This window comes from Gadus morhua, chromosome 10, assembly GCF_902167405.1.
Source record: "Gadus morhua chromosome 10, gadMor3.0, whole genome shotgun sequence".
NCBI classification, from domain to species: Eukaryota; Metazoa; Chordata; class Actinopteri; order Gadiformes; family Gadidae; genus Gadus; species Gadus morhua.
In genome coordinates this window covers 17,260,186-17,285,339 of record NC_044057.1, presented here as the reverse complement: position 1 = coordinate 17,285,339, position 25,154 = coordinate 17,260,186, and the positions used below count along the sequence as shown (strand labels likewise).

At 45.8% G+C, this 25,154-nt stretch overlaps 1 protein-coding gene across 2 annotated transcripts in view; it reads right to left on the bottom strand.

The window, feature by feature from the left end:
• Nucleotides 1-3,219: 3,219 nt before the first annotated feature.
• The window catches only part of pdlim7 (PDZ and LIM domain 7), a 29,266-nt gene continuing 7,331 nt past the window's right edge, over nucleotides 3,220-25,154 (bottom strand). For both annotated transcript variants that reach the window (XM_030367462.1, XM_030367463.1), the window contains exons 3-11: nucleotides 23,022-23,173; nucleotides 18,630-18,657; nucleotides 17,270-17,466; nucleotides 9,551-9,603; nucleotides 8,792-9,035; nucleotides 7,105-7,285; nucleotides 6,379-6,499; nucleotides 4,246-4,361; nucleotides 3,220-3,489 (exon numbers count right to left, since the gene is read on the bottom strand). In XM_030367462.1, coding sequence (XP_030223322.1) covers nucleotides 3,403-3,489; nucleotides 4,246-4,361; nucleotides 6,379-6,499; nucleotides 7,105-7,285; nucleotides 8,792-9,035; nucleotides 9,551-9,603; nucleotides 17,270-17,466; nucleotides 18,630-18,657; nucleotides 23,022-23,173 — 1,179 coding nt within the window. In that variant the 3' untranslated portion in view covers nucleotides 3,220-3,402. The remainder of the gene's footprint in view (nucleotides 3,490-4,245; nucleotides 4,362-6,378; nucleotides 6,500-7,104; nucleotides 7,286-8,791; nucleotides 9,036-9,550; nucleotides 9,604-17,269; nucleotides 17,467-18,629; nucleotides 18,658-23,021; nucleotides 23,174-25,154) is intronic.

Here is a 25,154-nt window from a genome sequence, read left to right as displayed (position 1 = left end):
GGTAGGCTACCTGTAAGGAACCAAGATTACTGAAGGTCACTCTACGACATACAGGATTGGAACCAAGCGCTGACCTACGGAGGATACGGAAGAGGATTAGGGCGCAATGTGTATTTCTTTGGAGTTCTGAGTTTGAAGTCAGAATTCTGATATCAAAGTCAGAACTAACAACGAATTCACATGTTGCTCTAATCCTCGCTATATCATTCAGTGGCCATTTCACGCTATCTGTTCAAGCAGTAACAAAAAATATGTCAAAGTTTATTTTATCACTTTGTAAAGACATGTAAATTCTATTTTAATAACAAGCCAAAAAAAAAGAGAAGTGGCGGAACATTTTGTCAAGTGTAAACCGTGACGTGTTTGCCTCTTTACTGTTCTTTGGCGATCTAGCAGTGACGACTTTTGCAGTGTTAAGGGGTTTTTGAGACTGTTTTACAGGAGGTTTCTATAAATGTTTTGTTTGTCCTTACCCTGCATACGTCTACCTGATATTTCTATATATTGTAAGCATTTAAACACAAGGTGGAAAAAATTTAACACATGCCTAGTAAATATCACACACTGGAACTACGATGGATTCTTCTTAAAAACTGGCAAGCAAGTGTTACGCAGCTTTCGTTGGATGGGCTACGACAGTTGTACAGTCAGATTGTGTTTTTGTTTTTCCGGAATATCATAGCGCCCCTGTCATTGTCTTAGATGTGTTGTCGAAGCACACTTCAATAATGTACTTGTAATTTACCAGCCATGTAATGTACCACACATCAGCATATGTTCACTTAATTTGGTGTGTCCGACTGAATTACGACATACTGCACGGATGAATGGTGAATGTTTGAACACTTTCTGGTCCAGATAGCTTGCTGTGGAACTAACTGTGCAACCGCGTCTGTGCTCAATTCGTCGAGGGTTCATTGTTTCAAGGTGCAAGGTGATAGCAAAATGTTGGATTTTATATAAGTGTACGTTTTAGTCATTCATTACTATTCAGTGTCAAAATGGTTTGCGTGTGCGGCTGTGCGTGTGCGTGTGTGTGCACACGTAACAAACTTGTCACTCTGACTGAAATATTTTCTTGTGAACTGAGAATAATAGACATGTGTACCTGTGAATGGTTTTCTACTTAGTTCCTTCAGTCAATGTTCCTTGCCTTTCTGCAAGTCAAAAATGCTGTATTTAATACATGCCACAGCGCTTATGCAATTGTATAATTGTATTGTTTTTTCTTTTGGTTGTCGTCTTTTTAACATTTTGTGTTTGTTAATGTCGATGTAAATTGTTGTCAAACTTTTGTGGCAAGGAAAATCTTCTGCTGAGGGAGATTTTTCTGTACTTTTTGGACAATGATATGGATTTGTGGGTAGAATTTTGGAAATTCGTTTCTAAGTGCTTTCAAGTATTTACTTGGCCTTATGTATATATATATCTATGACATTTCAGAAAGGTATGTATAGTAATTCAACCTGAAATTGTTGTAAATAAATTATATATTGTTAAATCAAGGACTGAATATTGTACTTCAAAAACAGCCACGCCAATTCCAATCATTACCACTTGGTAGTTGGCTAAATATTACATCACTATGCCAAACAGTCATCCCAAAAAACATTGTGAAATCAATCATGTTTACAACTAAATTCCAATGCAACTCAGTGTGCTGCATACAAATAGTGTAATACTCAGCTTACTCTTGGAAGTCACCGGTAAAAATTCAAAGAAAACAACTGATAAAGAAATGTATATTTATGTAAAGGTTTATATAGCTGAATAGAACATTGGGCTTATGATAATTATGACAGCTCTTCAACACTTTCGGTTATTTTTCAGAATCGCAGATAACTTGACACCTTGTTTTACTGCAAGTTTTAATTACCTTGCTAATGCAGTCAATAATCATGCACATAATTAATGAGAAAAAGCCATAGACTTTAAGTTACAAGATGTACTTTATTGATAAAGTGAGTCGAATTGCATTAATTCCTACATATATAAATTGCACCTTTCTCCCCCAATACATCTAGGACATGGATACACTGTAGAGATTCAGTAGGATTTATATTACAGCTCGAAGACATTGGTTTAAAGCTTGACTTAAAAAAACAAAGGCACTTAAAGTTTATTTCATTTCTACTTTTCAGTTGTTAATGTTAGGGAGGATTCTGCAGAACAACCTTAAAGAATGTTATTTTACCGTTGTCACTCTAACAAAAGGCTTTTATTAAAACATAACTTTGGTCTCAAAAATATTATATACAAAAAAAATGATACCATAAGACAGACATCAAAAAGATAATAGTGTAAGAAGTGACGTTATTTATAACCATATCAGACACACCCAATTCTGTTCAAGCACCAAAGCCTGAAACTGAAGATTTTACAGGGATAAGAACTACACTACATCATTGAAACTGAAATGCTAATCAATTTATGATGATAACCCAGGACATCAATACTGATACGAATAAACACATAATCCTCCTTTAGCACAGCTGGAGCTAGGCGGCAGGCTGTGCTTCTGTGAAGAGTTGCAGAACGCACGCTTTTCTCCTTGACTAGAGCTCCCCATTAACTTAATAGGCACTGCAGTAAGAACCAATGAGGAGTCCGGGGGTCCCAAATGAGTTTAAGAGTACACGAATGGTGTCAGGTCATTACAGTAATAACGCCTGACAATGAGCGACTAAATGAGTCATTCAGCACGGAGGATACTCGCAGTAAAACCTCAACGAGGCCCGCGATTGGTGGAGCCGTAACGGTATTTAACAGCTCTAACGAGCACGCCCTGAATCTGGGTGAGGCGATGTGACACACTTAATGTCCAAGCGGCACTAAAATAACAATCCAAGAATTAACTTACAAAGAAGAGCCGAGAGAAGCGATTTTACAATTAGCTCGAGGCGCGTGAGTTTTCCCTTCTGCTACTGCTTCCGTTTCCCTTCCGACAGCAGACCACAACAGTTGCTTTTACGGTGTAGGACTCGGTGCTTTCTAGCTTTAGCTAGCTAGAGAGTCTATCCTTACACAGCGAGGGAGTGGTAGCATTTCTGGGCTTACATCAAATCTCCAAAGGTGAGACAAAGCGGCTCACATCTTGAAAAGACAGGCTGAGGGGTGCATTTGAGTGAGGGAAACGAAGTGTGTGTGTGTGTGTGTGACTGGCACAGGTGTCGGGCTTTGATGTGTGTGTGTGTGTGTGTGTGTGTGTGTGTGTGTGTGTGTGTGTGTGTGTGTGTGTGTGTGTGTGTGTGTGTGGTTTCGCCTGAGGGGAAGAAGTTGGGTTGAGGAGGAGGGAGAGGATGAGGAAGAGTAGGGGAGTATGAGGGGAGGAGGGTGGCGAGTGAGTGGAGCTCTCTGGGTGTCTCTTCCCCCGACAGAAGCACCTCTCCCGGGCTAAGCGCCTCACACCGGGGCGAAGGCATGGCCTTTGCAGAGCGGCTTATCCTTCTTGGAGTAGAAGGTCTTCCCCTCCAGGTTCATCTGGCACAGCTGCGTGAAAAAAGAAGGGGGGGAGCGGGGGAGACGAGAGCCATATATAGATAGGATTGGTGGTTGGAGGGGGGGAGGGCAGAGATAGGATGGGCGGTGGTGGGAGGGGGGAGGGAAGAGAAGGGAAAAGAGCAGAGAGAATATTAGCCATTTTATCATGTTCATCTTATTGCACAATGAGTGCTTCCCGCAGTACGGGTGTCTATGCCACAGTATTGAATTTACAATTCTAGGAGTTCTCTACAGAGTCAAAGACAAACGATGGAGATAGCCGTCCCCAGCGGCGGCTTCAGAGAGAGCCAGAGAGAGAGAGAGAGAGAGAGAGAGAGAGAGAGAGAGAGAGAGAGAGAGAGAGAGAGAGAGAGAGAGAGAGAGAGAGAGAGAGAGAGAGAGAGAGAGAGAGAGAGAGAGCCAGAGCGAGAGAGAGAGAGAGAGAGAGAGAGAGAGAGAGAGAGAGAGAGAGAGAGCCAGAGCGAGAGAGAGAGAGAGAGAGAGAGAGAGAGAGAGAGAGAGAGAGAGAGAGAGAGAGAACAAGCGAGAGAGGGAGACACACACACACACACACTCACACACTCGCACACACACACAAAAGAGAGAACAGGTGAGAGAGGGAGTTGAGAAAGCTCCAGAAAAGTGGCCTGGACTGATGTGAGGGCAGGGCAGCCGGACAGCCAGAGGAGGGTCTGGCGTTGGAGGAGGAGAAAGGGGGCAGGCCGCTGGAGCCGACGGGCTACGGCGTCCATCAGAATGACTTACGGCACAGACGAAGCAGGTGTCGTGCCAACTGTAGCCCAAGGCCTCCAGGAACCGATCCCCGGCATCAATCTTGAAGTCACAGCCGTGGCATTTGGTGCCAAACATCTTCTCATAGTCTAAGGAGACAGAGAGGGAGAGAGGGAGAGAGGGGGAGGGGGAGAGGGGGAGGGGGAGAGGGGGAGGGGGCGGGCAGGGGAGCGAGGTAAAGGCAGGTGAGAACAAAGTGATGGAGACTTGCAGGGGGGGGGGGGGTGTGAGGGCTGGTAGCTGGGTGTGAGACGTTCGTAAGCCTGTGCAGGCGGGCCTAGCGAGGCGAGGCCCGTGTCTGAACAAGAGACTCATCATCGGGCGTGAAGAGGGGTGGGGGGGGGACGGGGGGGACGGGGGGGTTACGTCTGGGGATGCTGTCCCGGTGTAAAGGAGGGATTAGGATAAGGGGAAATTGCTCAAGATACTTCACTGGATTGTCCTTTTTTCCCCCTATTGTTACAGGGACTTGAGCAGGGGGTGGGGGGGGGGGGAGGCTGGGGGTTCGGAGGAGGGAGGGGAGGTGTACTTGAGCTGCAGGGCGAGCGCGACACAATCCTCTAAAAGGTGCTGAGACGACAGAATGTTGATCAGCACTAAAGGTATTATCCCGAGGAGGCGCCCCCGTACGCGTCAGGGTGCTGCCGCTGATAAAAAAACAGCAATCCACTTCTGAGGCCCCGGCGACGGAAAGGGGAGAAGCCTGCTGACCCGCTAAATAATTTACAACGCGAAGCGAGCGCCACGCTGCCGTCCATAAAGACCCGGAGAGAGAGGGGGGGGGGGGGGGGGGGGGTTGGGCGTAATGCATGCTAGCGCTGCGAAGATAACGGAGGAGCGAAAAATATAAACGGAAGAAGGAAGAAAAAAGGGAAACGTCGAAAGACTTTATGCATTGTGTGGCCTTTACAATACACTACCGCAATAAAGATGTTGTTGTTGTTGTTGGTATTTGGGGGGGGGGAGGGGGGTATAATCACACACAGTTGCAATTAAAGCGAATCATTTAGGAGTTAAGTTTGGCGCGATTGTTCCGAAGTTAAGCAAACATCGGGGTTCGTGTGACTCTGTAGACGGTGGCGTTTGTGAAAAGCCTCCGCAAACAATACAGCTTATAATTGGATGGATGTCCTTCGGGGTATTTTCGTCTCTTAGCATATATCTGGTAGCTTAAATGTGGTAGCTTGAATCTTATTTTCAGCAATAAACATGGCACTGTAAGCACAGCCTGTCCTGTTTTCCCCAAAAGTGATTCCCTTTCGAGACATATCCTTGTGTTTTTTATTTTTAGAATAAAGCAGATTGGTGTAAGAACCTCCCAATACCGGAATATCTAATGGCAAAAAATATATATTTCTTATTACAGAATCTGTCTTCTGTGAATAGAAGCAACCAATGCATATGCAATATTTATTCCACAGTGAGCATGGAGTTATGGAAAGCTACCCCACTGCTAAACACAAAGCGCCTCAACGTCTCAGTAATGTATAAAGTTAGGCGTTGTGGCCGGTATTCAGACTATACTTAACGCAGCGGTCAAACTGCATAATATGACTAATATGTCTTTGTTGTGTTACAGCTAGGATATAGGGACTCTAATCAATACACTCCGATACCGTTTACACGCTACGGCGTATTGGTCAGGAAATATTGATCTGTATACATGATAAATGAGATGCATACATAACATACATTTAATGAATGCAATATTACAGTGTGAAAATGTGCATGGCAACAGCTGAAAACAAGTGGCGGACACTGGCGTGAATCATGTTGGCTGACGGATGTTGTTGGTGTTTGGAGAATCAATAAAGAATTGAAAAAAACAAATAATATGTAACACTAACCCTCAAGTGCATACTGTTTCGATTATAGTGGAATAGTAGACTGGGGATTGTGTTAGTTAAACTCCCCACAGGCCAGGTTTATTACCAAACACAAATGTCTCACCAAAGCTTTTATGAAAATACCGTCCCTCTTTATGACAAATGAAAGCGTGTTAGTGTATGTGTGTGTGTGTGTATGTGTGTGTGTGTGTGTGTGTCCGTGCATGCGTGTGTGCGTGCGTGCGTGTGTGAGTGCATGCGTGCGTGTGTGTTGGCTGACCTCTCTCGCAGTAGGGCTCTCCCTCCTCCATGTAGAAGGCCTGGTTTCTGATTGGAGTCCTGCATGCCGCACACTTGAAACACTCCACATGGTAGGTCATCTTCAGGGCATGCATGATTTCCTGGAGAGGGGACAGAACGTGTTCCACGGGTTATAAATCGCTTGACTTTCAAGGGGTCTGAATCCACTGACCCCTCCCTCCCTTTGTTACTCAAGTCCCTTGAAAGTGCGGATTAATCCGATCCCGTAGGTGTGAGTTGTATATTTTGACCGACATTATGCATGGAGATGGAAGGAGGTTTGGTTGCGGGTTAGACTAGACGGAGAGGGTGGTTAATTGTAGGGTTATCCAGACCTACCGCCGTGCAACGTTTGTTCTCTTACTTCCTACGAGCCGTGTACGCCAGTTAGCAGTCCCCGGTGCGGGAATAACAACATCATTACAAAAAGAACAACAGCAAAGACAGGGAGAATAAATATGTTCTCCCTGTCTCTCCCGCTCTAGGTTTCTCACGAGGAAGTTGACAAAGCAGACTCTGAAACATGTCACGGAAACGGGTACCCTTCGGAAGTCCCTCTCTCTCGCCGCTAAACCACCGATATCGCTCAAACGTGTTGCCCTCTCCTCTGGCTTGTCGGGCACATTTAAAGACCCACCCCCCCCCTTTAATGCGCTCTGTCGGGAGATGAGAATGAACCCTTTTGAGGTCAGGGGTGCTTACTTACCCCAGCGATTTTCTTTTTGCACTTGGCGCAGTTGGGCGCGTAGCGGTTGTCGTAACACTTGGTGCAGAAGACAGAGCCCCTCTCCTCGAAGAAGCCCCCTTCCTCCAGGACTACCTTGCACTGGGAACACGTGAACTCCTCGGGGTGCCAAGAACGCCCCAGCGCAACCAGGTACCGTCCCCTGGAGGGACACACACACACACACACACACACACACACACACACACACACACACACACACACACACACACACACACACACACACACACACACACACACACACACACACAGTATGAGGTGTGATAAGAGTTCTACAGGGCTTCCTACTTTAGCCTGGGGAAGCAATGACCGGAACGGTAATGGAAATGTCAGAGGCAAACAATGGCGTGCAGGATTAACATGACACGGCCCGCGAGCTAGGCTCGCTTTGTCGAATGTAAACAACATTTTAAGAGTCTTTGTGGAGATATTCATCTGTTCCATCGGTAACATGACTATGAATACATGTTTAAATGCCCTAGTGCGAGAGAGGTCAGCGCACGTGCGCGCACACGCACACGCACACACACTTTTCTTTGTCAAAAGGTAGATGTCGTCGAACAACCGGATTCCCCTCCTGGGATTAACAATGGTTTATTTTATCTTAACTTTAAACACTGATTGCTCCCTTTGGAGTTGCCTTTCACCAGGAGCATGTGAATCAAATTGACCAGACTTGTTAACAATAATACGTGTCAGAAAGACTTTCTTGTCCCGTTAGGAGCACAATAAAGCGATTTATAGAGAAAGATTCACTGGGTGGATTGAATTGTGGACTGGTGTGTTTTATAAGTAAATAGCTGCAGTAGAAAAGAAATTTAAGCATATACTGTTTACCCATAACAAACTAAAAAGGGCCCAGAATACACCACCACACAGACTAAAGCGTGTTTCGAGACATATTACCAGAGGGAAGTGTCCTTTTTTTTTTATCCATTCTGCAACCCCAACACACACACACACACACACACACACACACACACACACACACACACACACACACACACACACACACACACACACACACACACACACACACACACACACACACACACACACACACCTCATTTGTTTAAATTAGCCTCCTCAATTCAGAGCCCATCTGCCCCGTTTTGCCTCCAAACATTTCCTCCTGTTGTTAAAGTCTCTTCTTATTTACTTATTTATCGTCAGCTTTGCACACTGTCGACGTTTGCACACTGTGCTGCGGAGTCACCTTGAGTGTGTGGAAAAGCACCCCCAAATAAAACGTTATTATTATTATTATTATTATGAGTACGCTTAAGTTACGACTATCCTCACAAAGCGCCCGGGAGTAAAACCCTCACACAACGCAGTTTTACACTGCCAAGCCGTTACAGTCGTGGCTTGGCACACCCTGCAGTCTTGCCCGGGTAAAACCAAGTGGGTATATCCCCCCTTCGTCAAGGAGCCGGCTTTCTTGGTCTATTGGAGTAGGCGGGACTACTACTGAAACCCCCAATATGTGTAGGGCCCGAGAGGGTAAATTGGTGCGCAAAATCAAGCCGGTATATTACCTCTATCAGTAAACGTGCGGACCATGCCGGGAAAAAGGCGGGTATAAGACGGGAAATTTGGCTGCGTAAAAAACGACTATAGAGTCCGACGTGGACGGGGAGGGTCCCACCTGATGATTTTGTCACAGGCCCCGCACACGGGGGTCCGGCCGCTGTCCTCGGGGGCGCTCTGGGCCGCTTGCAGGATAGAGCTGCGGTTCTCCATGGGGGTGGGCTGCACTGGCTGCCGGTGCTGCGTCAGCACCGTGGACGTCTTGTCCGGCCGGTAGCGGTCGGCGAAGCCCGGGTCGGTGACCCACGGGGGCCGGCAGGACGGGCCGGAGCTGTCGGGGGGGGCCGCCTGGCTCATGGATCCTGGGGGCCCGATAGAGAGAGAGAGAGGGAAATGCTGTCAACTACCGGAGCCGATCGATCAGGAGGAAGAGGGTAGGGGAGGGGGGAGGGGGGGGGGCTTTGACCGTTACTCATTCAGACAGAATGAGGGAAACGTTTTTAAGGGGTTTTTTTTATTGGGCTAACGTAGACAGAAGTTATAGATGTTTACTTTGTTGCAGAGTCTTTGTATGCACAGCTTTTGGCGGTTCATTTAATACGGGTGCGCTAGCTAATAGGGTTCTACTTTTGTTGATTAAGCAGCTCATTTACATTTAAAACAGATACCCTGCAGGTCTTGATGCACACAGATATATGCTTTACTATGCAATACAGAGGGATTTCTTTAGGAGAGTTCTTCAACTTTCATGGTTATGAAATGTCCCGGTCTATTACTGTGAATACTAATGATTTACTGGCTTGCACTTGATGCACTGGCTTGTATTGTAATCATACTTGGGCGGTGATTCACGTGTTTTCAAAGACAACACACTCACCAGCAGGTTTATCTGGTGCCTGGGTCTTGGCAGTGGACTGGGTTGGCTCAACACTGTGGGAAAACAGACCTTTCAGTGAACACATAGTAAAACGTGCCCATTAACAACGTCACAGCCACACCATAGCCTCAACAATATCCCAGGTGTGCGATGTACAATCATTACAAAAAGTGGTGTACCACAGGTCTCTAATTATTGACTTGTTTTCCCTTTCTTTGTGTAGTGCTGTTTGTTGGGGAAAATGCCATGGCTGTATTGTCTCATTATGAGCCAGCTAGGTGATTGAAGAAGTGTTTGTCTGAGGGATAAGAAATGAATAATGTAATCCTCTGCAATCAATGTGTAATAGCTCTAGCTGTGTATCCTGAAAATGTTTTAATAGTTTTTGTTTTGTTTCCTTCTCAAAACTCGTTAACTACTGCTCTAAAGATAGAAACTTTCATTAAAAGTATTGACTGGAATCATTCAGTCTCCCACCCCAGCCCGAGAGAAAAGTATTTGCTTGTGAAAACCTTTTGATTGCAGCATTCTGCTACTGTAAGTAAAGTTCTGTTATAAAAATTATAAATAGAGCTTCTGTTAAAAATGGAGAAAAAAAATATTAAAGAAAGTGTTACGCCCACAGCAAGCATCCCTGAACTAAACTCTAGCTATCTCCTTTCAATTACGGGGAAATCAAAAGACCTCATACTGGGAGGCAAACACAATGAGCTCCAGAGATCTCATCTTTGGGGGCGAACAAAAAAACCAACAGAGCCTTGGAGGCCTATGATGTTTACACCATTCAAAGAGTCATCAATGTTTTAATAATAGAGGGAAATGAAATCATTTTTCCGAGAGAAAGATTAAAAGGAAAAAAGAAAAGTGGTGTTAAATAAATGATCATTAGTAACGCCATAGCCTTGCTCTGCAGCGATGGAACGGCCCTTCTGAGGCCTGTTTACCAATTAAATCTAATCAAATGCAATATTTATCCTGATTGGCAGAAATATTCTATTTTCTTACCCTGAGCAAGGTCCTTGGAAGTTACTCGGTTGGAGGTCATAAAATCCGTCAGTCTGTCCTTCACGACAGCTGCTTTGATGTTCACCACTAGAGCCAAACATGGCTCTGAAAATACCCTCTGTTTAACTTGGCTGTTTACCTCGCACACCTTTAATGTGGTTGACAACTTTGTTAACGTTCATATGGTGATTCACCCTTCAGCTGTACAAGACCCCATAGTCTAAACACATTGTGTTTACACAACTCGTTCACATTTGTTTTGTAATTCGCAGCCTAGTTCTGAAACACTAGACCCTCCCTAGTCCCAACGTTTGTTCCATATGTGAATGGAATGATTCAGTCAAACTACAGTCCAAAAAAGTGACTTATTAAAGACTCCCTCTTCCATGGTCCAACTCGCTGTTCAAAATGTGACTCATTAAAAACTCCCTCCTCCATGGTTCAACTCCCTGTTGAAAAAGTGACTTATACTCCCTCCTCCTTAGTCCAACTCCCTGGTCCGTATGTGACTTATGAAAGACTTGTCCTTCTATAGTGTAAAATCCCCTTCAAAACCTGTCTTATGAAACACTTTCCTTCTTTAGTGCAACATGCTGTACAAAACATGACTTATGAAGACTTTCTCGCCTACAGTCAGAAATAGAAAATAAAAAGTGGGAAAAAGAGAAAGAAAAGAGGAAGACCAGAAAGCAGAGGGTGTTTTTTCTTTCAGAGTTTTATATTTGTTTGATGACAGCAGAAAAATAAAACAAAAGTACAGACTGATCTTGTCGTTCTCTCTCAGTGCTTACAGACGCCTACGTCAGGATGAGGGGCTCAGAAATGGAAAACAGTGCAAAATGAAGAACTCAGAATAACGCCTAACACAGAACTAGAGATAGAGAGCAGGAGATAAGAGGGAAGGGGGTGCGAGAGAGCTAGACAGCAGCAGGATCACTAAAGGAGGAAGAGAGAGAGAGGAGGCTTACAGATGAAAGTCAGGCCCTGAACGAGGTAATCCAAGAGGAATAACAGGAGCAAAAACCGGTGCTTCCTGGAGTTGAGACCCTCTCCTTCACTCCCTCATCACCTGTTCACAAGCGCTTTGAGTAGCAAAAGGCACGACAAGGAGAAACGGGGCTACAAACACAAAGTGCACCAAAAGGTGTTCACAACACTCACACCACATCAAACTTCAGAGACGGATTTCCGTTACTTGGGCTCAGTATGCCAGTTCCCATTTTTATTTGGGCTTTGACACATAGGCGGCATAATATATATTTCTATTTTCTGAATTTTTTCTATCCCCCCCATCCTCACTCACTTGCATTATTCCTCCTTTTTTCTATCACTTTTCTATCCCCCCTCCCACCTTTTTAAGTTTATATTATATTTTGTTGAGGGGACATTTCTCCCACCGCCTCTCCCGTGGAGGTGGCCGGCTATCGCTGTGGTCGTTGTCGTCGTGGTCGTCGTGGTGATTCCGCTCATTGAGACGCTGTGGCGACTGCTGTGTGGCGGATGCTTTTCTAGAAGGCTCCGGAGCTCCGCCTCCCATCACAGCGACGCCTCGCAGCGGGAGACGCTCAGGACTTGATATTGAGAGCGCGAGCAGACCTCTCGTGGTGCCAGTCCCTCAGACGGGCGTAGCGGGGGCTCTGAATCTCCGTGAGGAACTTTTCCCTAACCGCCGCGACGCACCGTGACGTAAACAAGGAACAGACGTGGGTCGGGGGGGGGGGGGGGGTTGGGGTTGGGGGTGGAGGGAAGGCAGAGAGTCAGAGACAGAATAATTACGGGAGTTTAAATGTAACAAAAAGGTGAGGAGGAGAGCGAGAGAACATTCTGTTAAAGTCGCACACGGCAACAAAAGAGACGGCGGGGCGAGGAGTCAAACGGACAGCAAAAGCAGGTCAAACAAAAAGCTTATAGAAGAAGATAATGAGTTGAAAACAAATGATAGGTTAAAACTATATGTTAATGCATATCTATATTTGAGGGAACAAAGGAGCCATCCTTGACATCAGGTAGCCAGTGGCCGTTACCGGAGACTATAAATAATGCAAACACAACAACACGACACCTCCTTCATGCGTCGTTTTCAAACCCAATCCTGAATGACAGGATCTGCTAATTAATGAAGGAGCCCTTGGGATCTGGGTAGGAATTAGTATTCTCCACCAGCGCACTACACAAGCATTAGGACCCCAACACAACCACAGGCTGGGGGGGGGGGGGGGGGGGGGGGGTTGAGTGCAAAAAGTTGCTGGTGTTAAACGCTCACGCACACACACACACACACACACACACACACACACACACACACACACACACACACACACACACACACACACACACACACACACACACACACACACACACACACACACACACACACAGGTTTGGCGTTACCTGGCCCTCTTCATGTTTTCATCATCTGGGTCCTGCACTACGAGAACCAGGAGAGAGATGCATCAGAATGCCTCACTCACAAGCACAAACATGTGTTTTTGACACACACCGACACACATGATGCATGATGAAAAATCAATGACAGGACAACCTGTCCTAGACTGATAAAGCTATGCAGGTTTTGATTCCCCATTTCTGACATCAGGATTGTTGCAAGTCATTCAAAGTCGATCATAGCCGAGTTGGAATAATAAATAAAACCGTAAATAAGCTGTCTTGAGAAACAACTTCTGTTGCTCCCGTCGGTAGAGAGATCAGATCAACTAAGAACGTTGATCTGAACCTTCATGACACAGTATCCGTCTGCGTCCAGCTCTTCAAAGGACCTTTTTTCCCCTTCTACAGAGATCCCTCTCTCTCTATCACCAGGCCTCAATCCCTTACTTATTGTCCATGTCCATCCGTCCATCCTTCTAAAGAACCTCCTGTCTCTCTCCCCTCTCTCTCTCTCTCTCGCTATTTTTCTCAGTCCCTCTCTCTCTTACTCTATCACCAGGCCTCAATCCCTTACTTATTGTCTATGTCCATCCGTCCATCTTCCTAAAGAACCTCCTGCCTCTCTCTCGCTATGTGTCTCAGTCTCTCTCTCCCCCTCTCTCTCGCTGTGTCTCAGTCTCTCTCTCTCTCTCTCTCTCTCTCTCTCTCTCTCTCTCTCTCTCTCTCTCTCTCTCTCTCTCTCTCTCTCTCTCTCTCTCTCTCTCTCTCTCTCTCTCTCTCTCTCTCTCTCTCTCTCTCTCTCTCTCTCTCTCTCTCTCTCTCTCTCTCTCTCTCTCTCTCCCCCTGCTCGCTCTTGCTGTGTCTCAGTCTCCCTCTCTCCCACGCTCTGTGTCTCAGTCTCCCTCTCTCTCTCTCCCTCTGTGTCTCAGTCTCTCTCTCTCTCTCTGTGTCTCAGTCTCTCTCTCCCTCTCTCTCTCTCTCTCTCTCTCTCTCTCTCTCTCTCTCTCTCTCTCTGTCTCTCTCTCTGTGTCTCAGTCTCTCTCTCTCCCTCTCCCTCTCGCTTTGTGTCTCAGTCTCTCTCTCCCTCTCTCTCCCTCTCTCTCTCGCTCTGTGTCTCAGTCTCTCTCTCTCCCCTCTCTCTCTCTCTCGCCAGACCTCAGGCCCTGACTTACTGAAGTCGGTTCCTGTGAGCTGGGCGAGGATGCGGAAGGAGCGGGACTGGGTGGTGCCGGTGCGGGGGTGCCAGTCCTGGGTGTCCTGAATCAGCCTCTTCTTGCTGCGGTCGTTGGGGATGAAGCAGGGCAGGTTCTCAGCCCTCAGGCCGTGCCTGAACACACATCAGGTCGTCAGCAGGAACCACGCCGCCACCACCACAACAACTGACCAGACAAGGACCTTCTGGGGGTCCCTGAGGCACAGTCTTCCCCCCCCCCCCCCCCCACATGCACACTAACCAATCAGGTGATGGTTGATGGCAACAGGGAAACCGAACGCATCATGCGACTGTTAGCGCGCTCATCAAGCTACAAGCTAATGGAGGCTAATTAGGATTTCTCCAGGGACGCTGTCTGACGCACACCAGTAGGCGTTCATCGTGAGTGATTGTACGGTTCACTTTCATTTAAATTAACGAAAGACAAGCCCTCGGTGCAGTAACACCTGCACTCATGTCTGAGGTAACAACATAGATTTAGCATGTATTTGTAAACAGTGTAATAATTACAGTTATCAAAACCGCTCGTAGCAGACAAAACATGACTGGTTAGCGGTGATTCAGCGATGCCTTGCTTCGTCCTGTTCCAACGTATTTTTATCCTGCCCATATCAATTTTGCCCCGAAATCCATATCAGTTCGTTGAGCCAAGGGCATCTCATCAATTCGGCCCCACGGCCCCTAGTATGGTCTTTACATAAAGTAGAAAACAGCAAAGCCGGCCTCCATGCCGAAGTCTCTTACTTGGACATAGGATAGATGTCATCATAGTAAGTAGCCTCGACCCTATGGGGACAGACCACAGATCAGGGTTGGAGGTTGGGTCGTCAGATGGTGGAGCAAAAAACTAGCAGGCCTTTTTTTACGTTTAGAAACAGAAACTCATGGAATATTACGGTTCTTATGTACAGTATGACTGCTGTGGTTGACATGAAAGCCTATAGGCTAATTGGGATCAGGCAGAAAGCAGCCGCACAGGTGCAACTCAAGGATGGAAGTTATATGAAAGGGAATAACAATTTGACAGGCACACAAGAACTCATTATTCTGCCGTCAAACGTGGGAACAAAAATAGTGTTTTACTGACTTGTCGGGAGCCTCCATCTGCAGAGTTAAAAAGAAACAGAAAGAAAGTGGGGGGAAACAGGGGAAGAAGAATGAGGGTCAGAGATCAGTGTTTTGCGAAAAAACAGAACGTGTCAAAATATGACAGCAGTTGCGCACAATAGAAGAAGAAAAAGAAGAAGAGGCTTTTTTTGTGGGGAGGGGGGGATGCAGGGCAAAATGCACACGAAGGGTGACGGAGCAGACAAGGGTGTTATTGTCGACCGGGCGGCATAATGGAACACATTGTGTTGGCGTCAAACAGCCTTCTGCGCTCCTTTAGCTTGTCACTCAGACGCACATGGCCCGGGCTCGGTTCAGAACCTCAAGGAACTCCTCCTAATGCCTGTCCGACACGTCCTGTAACCCCCCCCGAGTTATGTGAACAGACGTGACATTTGCCATGGAAACTCTCAACAGGGTTCACTGTTGTCCAAGCACTTCAAATATTGCCAATCGGGGCTTTAATACACAGTCAATAATGGTAAATGTCACCGTGTGCATCTTGATACTAGCTATAGGGCTTCACAGAAAACATGGCATTGAATCTGGCTCAGGACTAACCGTCCATCACATCCAGTCTGCGTATGTTCCCTGAATGGTTTGCAAATTGTCTGAGGCCGGGGGGAAGTCACGTTTAGGGCCCTTTTTTGTTTCATTTCAGTCGTTTTCTTTTTTTTTTGGAGGCAGGAATGAGCTCGGCGAAACAGTGGAACGTCACACATCTGTTTGAGGTCTCCAAATAAGGCAGTAAAAAGTAATACAGCACCACCACAGTAAGAACGCCATGAGAACTCAGCAGATTTTATGAGAGGCTTCTCCGAGGCTAAATACAGCAACAGACATTTGGCCAGCTCCACGAGCCAGATCACTAACAACTCCCCGACAACTGAGGCCACATTCACCCCCCCAACCAAAGGTACAATATGACCATTTCATGTCACACGGTTTGCCTAATGCAAACGCTTTTTGATCCATTCTAAAAAACCTCATGAAAAAAATCCTGAATAGCCCCCATTCTGCGGTGATTGTGTGAGAAACAATTGTTTTAAAGAGGCGTTTGGATTGCCACGTAATCACTTCTGATGAGTCGCGTGGCAGGACCTATAAGGTACAACATTAACAATGCATTATGGCTTCATTCCTATTCCAGTGTTCAAATATAGCGAACATTAGCGGGGGAAATTACAAAACCAAAGCCTCATATACCCCAAAGAGTCTTCAAAGCATTGCGCCATTCCTTTAACAACACTATGCGTTACGATAACAGCATTTTTGGAATCTGCATTTTTGTTCATATTGGATGTTGGATATTTAACCATTAGCCAGTTCCAGATTGGTCGAGAGTCGTTTGTGTTTTCCGCCGTACGCATAATAAAATCCTAATTAAAGTAATCATAAATCATCACACGTAAGTGTCCTTTCTGCATATTCCAAAACTTCTTTCGTCCCACAAAATTACAGTTGGAGCAAATTCTCCGGTATAATAAGTGTAACTATATGCAAAAAGAAGAAGTGTCTGGCACTTGGTGGGTGTTTTGTATCATTGCTGGCTTTGTTTTGAATAAACCACCTACTCCTTGGAAAGATAAGAATTGCTTTCATATCTGGTATGCTCTGCTGTGAGGCTGCTCATTAAAGATGATAATCAGCTTGTTCTCTGTGATTGATTTAAATAGCTGGCAGAGATAATGGCAATAAACTCCTTTTGTAATTACCTGTGCCGTCGTCTTGGCTACGTCTCGCTCTGCGTGTTGCCTAGTGCTCAACGTATACACAACCTCCCCAGTAACTGGGGAGGAATAATGTATTAACTCACTAACTACCTAACCAACAGTTTTAAACACAAGCTTCCCTTTGAGACGTTATCACCATTTATATTCTTTATTATTTTTTCCCCCTTTTATGATATAAAATGTGATGTAATATGAATGAGTGAAATGCAATAGGGAAAAAGAAGAAAACACAGGGCCCATGTCTGCTTCCAAAGCCAGCTGTTATCCACCTACCCATTGCGTGGCTGCTGTACACTGCCCAGACCATGCGAGCGCTGAGTGTTAAGCTTAGGGGAGTAGGCCACAGGCTTAATAACAGGGCCCGAGTTGCTACTAGCACCCCCTGCTGCAAATGGTCTCGCCATCTTGTTAATGGCGGTGCTGGGGGCAAAGGAGTATTTGGGCTGAACCGAGGCACGGGCAATTGAACCCTGTATGGGTGGGAACACAAACAATGCAAAAAAAACAACAACAGCACATCACGACATGCGATTAGAATTTATCTTCAAAAAACACACACACACACAGAAAAACACTGACACAAAAACACACACTCACACAACAGTCAATTCCTTTTTACTGATCCTTTTTGGCTGTTGCACAATCCAACTCCACGTCAGGGACCATAATCATTTTTCATTCAGCAAATGAATGCTGCTTGCCGCAAGACTGTGCTTTGTCATAGCAAGCCGACATTTGTCTTTGCACGGAGGAGTGCCTCAGAAGTGTGAAGACACACAAGCAGCATTGTCTGACAAATATTTGTTTTGGCAGTCGCCCAGGAACGGGCCAGAATAATCTGCTGTGCCGTTAGAAATACTTCAGCACGAGACGTTTTGGGGTGATACATTTAAAAGATGAATGACAGTCAGCGTAATGAGATTTCATGCTGAGTGTTAAGCGTTTACGGCGTAGAGAGAGAGAGAGAGAGGTGCCTGCTACCCATATGGAATTCTTCCACCTTGTGGACAGCTTGGGTTCCAGCTCATTTGCTGAAGAAATATAGTCTTGTGCCAAAAACGCTTTATCACACTGCAGGGGCCAGGATGACATGAGTGTGGTCCGTTTCCTGGACAGGTCCGACCCCTCTCCCCAAACTGTTTACTGATGTGTCAGATAATAGTGACTTACTTCCGTCCCTTAAATTAAAATTCTTCAGACGTGATATCAGGGATTGTGCAAGGCATCACTTGACGTGGCACTCCAGCATGGCATTTATACATCATTCACATCCACAAAACAATCCCCTTTCGCCCGGCCGGCCCAGGAGACGCTTTGGTGATGCATGGAACACACGACTCCCAGAGGACCTTGGGAGGTGATTGAATCAGTACGAGTTCAATCACAAGACGACATAACATATTGTTGAGGATGTCCAAAGGCAGAGCTTAAGTGCTTGTGAGGAACAGAAGACTTTCAAATTGCATCATCCGTCAAAATAGTCGGGCAGAAGACCCTGGGGAGAGAGGGGTCTCTTTCCGGAGCAGGCTACATTGGACGGGCTAATTCATTGCGACTCTAACCACGCTGATCACTTCACCGGAGCATGCCAGGGCGCGTGCGGACACCAGGGGTGAACACACACACATCTTACCTTCTGCTCGCCGCCGGCATTGAAAGCCCTGGAAGAGAAGCAGAGAAAACGATAATTAGAGCAGAGAATTGCACCGGTCTGATATTTAATTGAACTCTGATTTAACGGCCCCAATCATAGGTGCTGTCGTGAACACAGCTGCCCCCTTTTTTGGGGGGTTTGAATCAGCATAAAAAGGGAAGGCTGTTCGGGGCTCAGTATGTCATGAAACTCCCGGGCTAAATCCATATTGCATTATATTGCAACTCAGTGAGGCGTGACTAAATCAAACAGCTAAAGGGAAATTAATACAATGTGCATTTCTTCTACGGTCGGCGTTATACGTGCACACGTTTTGTAAAACACGTCCTCACTCGTCAGACCTACAAAAGGTGCTGGTGAGGTAAAGTTTCTTGAACGCCAACGCAGAAATTTGGTTTGTCAACTAACTGGCCACTGACCAAAACCAAGCCATTTCATCACTGATAGGAAATAATTGTTTTTGTTACTTTTTTGTTTAAACTGTTTTAGTGGTTTAGTGCAAATCGTGACAGCAGTGTCAAAATACAGTCACACTGAATCGAAGCACATTCACAATCAGCACATTAAATAGCTATTAAAACAAGCCTCTTTTTCCCCCCCTCTCTCTCTCTCGATGAATCACATGAATATTTATCAGGTGGGAACTGCCAACTTGTTCGTTTGTATGAAGGGGAACAGCAGTGCTTTGCATCTGGGTACAATTTGCCCTTAAAATGTGTTGTGTCACTGGTGTATAATTTGTCTTCAGTTGGAAATTACGTTGGTTCTGAGGAGGTAATGCAAACACCAAATCATCTTAATCAATCTAGGGGCTTTTTTCAAATCCAACGGGCCGTGAACTACCTAAGCCTAATGAAAAACAGATTCATTCATCAAGCAAATTGCAACAATGCTGTAAACCTCTACCCCCCCCCCCCCCCCCCCCCCCCCCAGTCCCAGGTTCCCCATTACTCCGTCCTGGACTAGAAGCACAACATCAAACTGGGCTCATTTGAATAATATTAACATGGCATTACCAGTAAGCAGTGAGCCTTACTGTACGTAATGTCTGTCACCCGCTTCTGTCACAAGCCTCTAGACCGCAGTGCGACGTGACAGGCCTTCTGTCGAAACAGTCATGAGACCCCGTTGTGTCGGGTGGCCACGTGGGAAGACACACACTCGCACGCGCACACAGAGAAACAGCGGAGAGACAAACACATCGGACTGTGTTTCCTGTAACTGCTAGGCTAAATGTAACCCGTTGCATCAGCCGTCCCCTAATAGAGCATTGTTGAAGACAGGATGACAACACAAGCCAGCAGGGCCTTACAGATAGGGGGAAGACAGTGACACAAATGGGGAGAGAAGTGCAAGCAAATGCAGCGGCGTAGAATATGTGTATGACAGACCCATTAGAAACCGATGACAAGTTGAGCCAGTGTGACATTCCTCCCCTTCGTTAACTGAACTTGATTGTCATTGCTTGGAAACCCATTTTGACAAGTCAGGCCCAGGGGGAAGAGAATGCAAAGCATGGGTTTTTATGCAGCATGAAATGGGAGAAAGAGAAAAAAGGGTTGAGATAGCAGTGTGTGGCATCATATTTCTTATGGGGGAATTGCATCAAAATGAATAAGATGAGGGAATCCATTTCTGGGAATATAGTAGCGTCGGATAATGGGGCGGCGTCCCCCCCCTCCCAGGCCGCAACCTAACACTCAAAGTATCTTGAGGTTGTTTCCCACACCTTTAAAGAATCACTTACTCTTACTTTCCCTGCATGGGCTCCGCCTGAGTGTTTGCCGTCAGGGAGATATTTCACTCAGAAACCCCAGGGACCAACAGGCCCCCACTCATACTACATGTTAGGAAAGGTCACTGGCTGAGGAACACTTGAAATATGGGCTAACTCGGTCCCCTGGGATGAGAAAATGATTGAGAATGGGAGCTCTGATATTAATTGTGCGCCTACACTTTCCATTTTGGGCAGACGAAGATTAAGTGAAATAAGGCGAGCGGCCAGGGTGGAACAAACGCGCCGGACAAAATCCCTCTCACGCCAATTTCTCTCACGCCGTGTCAAAAAAACATTAGAGCAGACATTAGAAAAAAAATGCTGATTCGAGTGTGTTTGCAAAAAGTGATAATATATTATGGTGTACAACTCCTACGATACATGAGTTACCAGAGAAAAGAGGATGAGACTTCGGTTAAGACCTATACACTTATCTTCAATATTGCCTCTTGAAAAAAAGAGAAATGTGACGAAACATATAGGAGGTGAGAATCATGTGTGGTGTCTCCAAAAGCTACTGGTGTCACGCTGGCTCATGCAGCTCAGGGCGATCACAAACGCTCTGACAAATAAGGAGAGAACCAGACGAGGGATGGAGAACGGCTCGCTGTGACATGGAATCGATTCAGATTAGCCAATAAGCTTCCCATTTGTTATTTCTAAAGCCTTTTTCGGTCAGGAGATATCCTAATAGAGATGGACTTCTGTAAATGGATGTCTAGCGAGTCGTTTTCTTGATTTAGGGATCACAGGTGACTTGAAGTGCATGGGTTTTTGAGCAGGTCAGGGTTTAAAAGGCAAGTACCCAAGTTTCGGCTACATTCGAGACAATCCCTTATGGCGCATCCCGTGTCCATCTCATTGTCCAATTAAATGGTCCAACAAAACATTCATATCACACGTGTTACATGTCTGCACCAAACAGTCTTCCTAATGGATCGTGGTGCAACGGGAGCGTTTATCTATCGAGTTAGATTGTTTCAGTCGCTTCTAAAGAACGGTGTCGTTCACCTAACCCCAGAGATATCCAGCCAAAGGCAGCAGGGGCTACATATCAAGATAAATCTGATATAGGGGCCTATGACAGAGGTATTACATCTGACACGCACACAATAACCAACCGGTGACCCCCGTTCAACCTGTGACTTCATCCTGTCTACAGTGTTGTCTGAGAGGGTCTACCGCGATGCCTCAAATCTGTCCTGCTCTGGTTTTATTATCTGCCCTCCAGACTTTCAGTCAGGTTTCCTATTTTGTCGGGAAAACACTCGTATTCGTTTGGCCCTTGTTGTGAATAGGAAATAAATAAACAAACCAACAGAAAGAAATATGATGCCAGATTTCTGAAACCCGGGCCTGTTTATATTCTAACTCCACTATTTGGGGGAAGAAGTCTTTGATCCCAAAAGACCCGAAGAACATTATGCCAGGCAGACGTATTAAAAAGAGAGTGTCGACAGTGAGTATATTGGTCCTCCCTTGAAGGGAAAGGGACCTGCTGTGTGTTTTCACTTTCAGACCTAGCCTTGACAAGCCCTGGGTCTCTTTAAGCATAACAAATATCTGCAATTTACCGCTTGAAAGCACCACGGTGAGTCTCAAGGGCCTCACCTTTGCATTTTGTCCAAGAGTCAATACCCTTTCGTTTTTTCTATCAACTTCTGCTTCATATCGAGTGCCAAGGCATCTCTTGAGGGGGGGAGGGGGGGGGGGGGGGGCTTTTTGTTATAATTAAGCTCTAGGTAGGGAAAAAAAAACATTTGGCTCGTTCTTCAGAGAGATACTTCAGTAAGAAATTCCTGGCAGGAGTTATGTGAGTAGGTACAGCACAGACGAAGGACAACTTATCCAAAACTGATTAAAAAAAAAACTTTTAAAAAAAAATTACATTTTCCTTGTTTCAATTTTTGCTACAAAGTGCTTTTAATCTCCCAGAGAGATTTCACTCCAATAACATTATGAGGTGGATTCAACATAGGGCAAAGTTGCCTATGTAAGAAATTATTCAAAAGGAAATTTGGCCGGCTGCAATGTTTACTAATCGGATGTTTAGAAAGGCATCTCCCAAATTGAAATGCAGTTGGAGAGTACTTTTGTTTGGTTCTGGGATGCATGTTTTACTCCTACCCTATCTCTCAAATGCAGGAAGAATAGAACCGGTCCAAATCATGGTGATTTTATGATGAAATACGCCGGATAAAATGGCAATACTGTGGCAATTTATACACCTTAGTTAGGAGGTTAGTCTCAGTGGAAGCACACGGGCGCGTGTGCGTAAGCATGTATGTAAGGCAGTATGTGGGTGCTGGCATGTATGTTAGCCAGTGTGTGGGTGCTAGCATGTATGTAAGCCAGTGTGTGGGTGCTGGCATGTATGCAAGCCAGGGCGTATTAACCCAAAATCATGCAGGTCTTTATTAACGTCCTAGCATGTCTTTGTTTTGTTACGGTTAAAAATATATTCCCGGATTTAAGAAGACACCGGTCGTAAAATCCGATGTTATTGCCGGTTCCACCCCCCCCTTCCTAGAGGTTCACGGACACTTAAGGCTCGTGTGCTACGGACTTATCTCCTCTGTGCCAGAGCTTCCTACCTGCTGAGGCTGAGGCTGAGCGAGTCTGTGGCCGCGCGGATCTGGTTCTGAGCCTCCACATGGGTCATGTCCTCCGCGTTGATCTCACCGATGGACACCACCCAGTCTCCGACCCCCACCCCTGCCTGGGCCGCCTTCCCTCCTGGGGTCAACTGGAGAAACACACACAAACACACCAGCGGTTATTTTTTTTCCGATAACATCAGCTCAAGTGCTTCAGCTGGCAGGTGGGGAAGTCAGTGATACAAAGCACTTCTACTACACATGCACAACAAATTAATGTTCAATTATGAAGCTGATTTTATCGAGGATTTGCCCACCCACAGACACACACACACAGACACAGACACAGACAAACACAGACACACACACACACACACACACACACACACACGGAACAAGACATCCTATCAAAGCTATGGCCCCAGATTTAGCATGCGTACATACATAAGTGTCAAGCCTGGGTCATTGTTGTGATCAGGCATATCCGATCACTATCGCATTGACGAGAAAAATTGAAACAAGCTTATAGACGGAACTCAGAAACAGCAGCAGACAAAACAAGTCGAGAAAATAGACCAAGAAATGTGAGGGCAAGATAACGTCAAGAGACACGCGATTACACAAAGCTCAAGGGACGCACGTTAGTTTGGACGCAACAAAATCACAAATAGACAGACAATATTTTCCCATTTTATGTTTTCTGATTAGCCTGTATTGACAGAGGGGAAGGCAGACAGAGACAAAAATCCATCCTCCGGAACCCCTTTTCACAGCACTATGCACAAATTAATTAAAAACAAGTCTCATGGTCATTTGTGTTTGTTGCAAACACTCTTGTAATTAGTTTGGGGAGTTGTGCTCTGCTCTGCGGAGGGAACTTCCTGAGACATTGGACTACTTACAGACAAAATTAAGTTATCTCACGCACATGACCTCACCACTGCTCAGGCCCCTGATTCAATACAGATGTGACCTTGAGTTCACAGTGAGCTCATGAAAACGAATGAGGCAACTTTGCGATGTCTTAGTAACGTCGACATGGTTTACTGGCAGAGAACCTGAGTCAACGCAGCTAGACGTCCCGAGTCATCGGCTCCTTTGACTCATAAAGGGATGACACCTGTATTGATGGGTCACGTGTTCCAAATACGCTGGCGGTACAAAGGTTGTCTCTGCCCTTACCACTAACCGGAAAGACACCGCACAGCTTTGATAGGAGAGACTTAAATGCAATGTTGGGGGCTGGGGCGGGTTGATGGTAGGGGGTGTTGTGTCCCTTTAAGCCCTTAATATAAGGAGAGTGCAGACGCCAAAACATGTTTAGTAAGGGCTTAGTCAGCCTGTCCCCGAGGCTTAACGAAACTCAAGACTTGTGTCAAAGTCTCAGATAACTGGGAGTACAAAGTATTGCACATCAGATAAGGGGGAGTGAGCGCCAAAAAAAAAAAACGAAACTATCGGGATTACTCTCTGATGTCATGGATCCCTGCTCGCGTTAGCTCATCAAACAGGGCGGGCGACTCGGCAGCTTCAATCAATAGACGTCTGCCATGTTCAGCTAAGCTATCACACATGGCGCTTTGATTCTGCGGCGGTGAAGCACAAGTGTCGCTAATGCAATCTGGAAACTGAATGTGAGGTTGGGGGGTAGGTGGGGGTTAGGGGTTGAGGATAAGATGGCAACTTTTTTCCAGGTGATTTTCGTTTTTTGGCATTGCACTGGAAAATACATACACAAAAATACAAATAAAAACTGATTGTAAGTACCAAAAAGTACCAAAAAAGGGGGTAAATTACATCTGCATTTAATGGCATGGAGTCGTCATTATTTGGCCAATGTTCAGTAGACGGCTCGATTCCCTTCGCCTTCTGAGTCGCAATCACTGGAAGCAATTATGTGATCGAGAACATCGTTTCTCCATTTCAAGAAACACTTCAAAGTGTTGCTCAATACGTCGAGACTAAAGCAACGAGTGAAGGAAGGAAACTAGATAGACTCCGTCCTGTAGGCCTGCTGTTGTCAGCAAGGCCTCACTGCCACCAAGGTTCTTCAGGACCTGAAAGGGGGCATCAAGGTGCTACACAACAAAGAGAGAGGTGCAGGAAGTCACCAGAGCTGATGGGCATGTG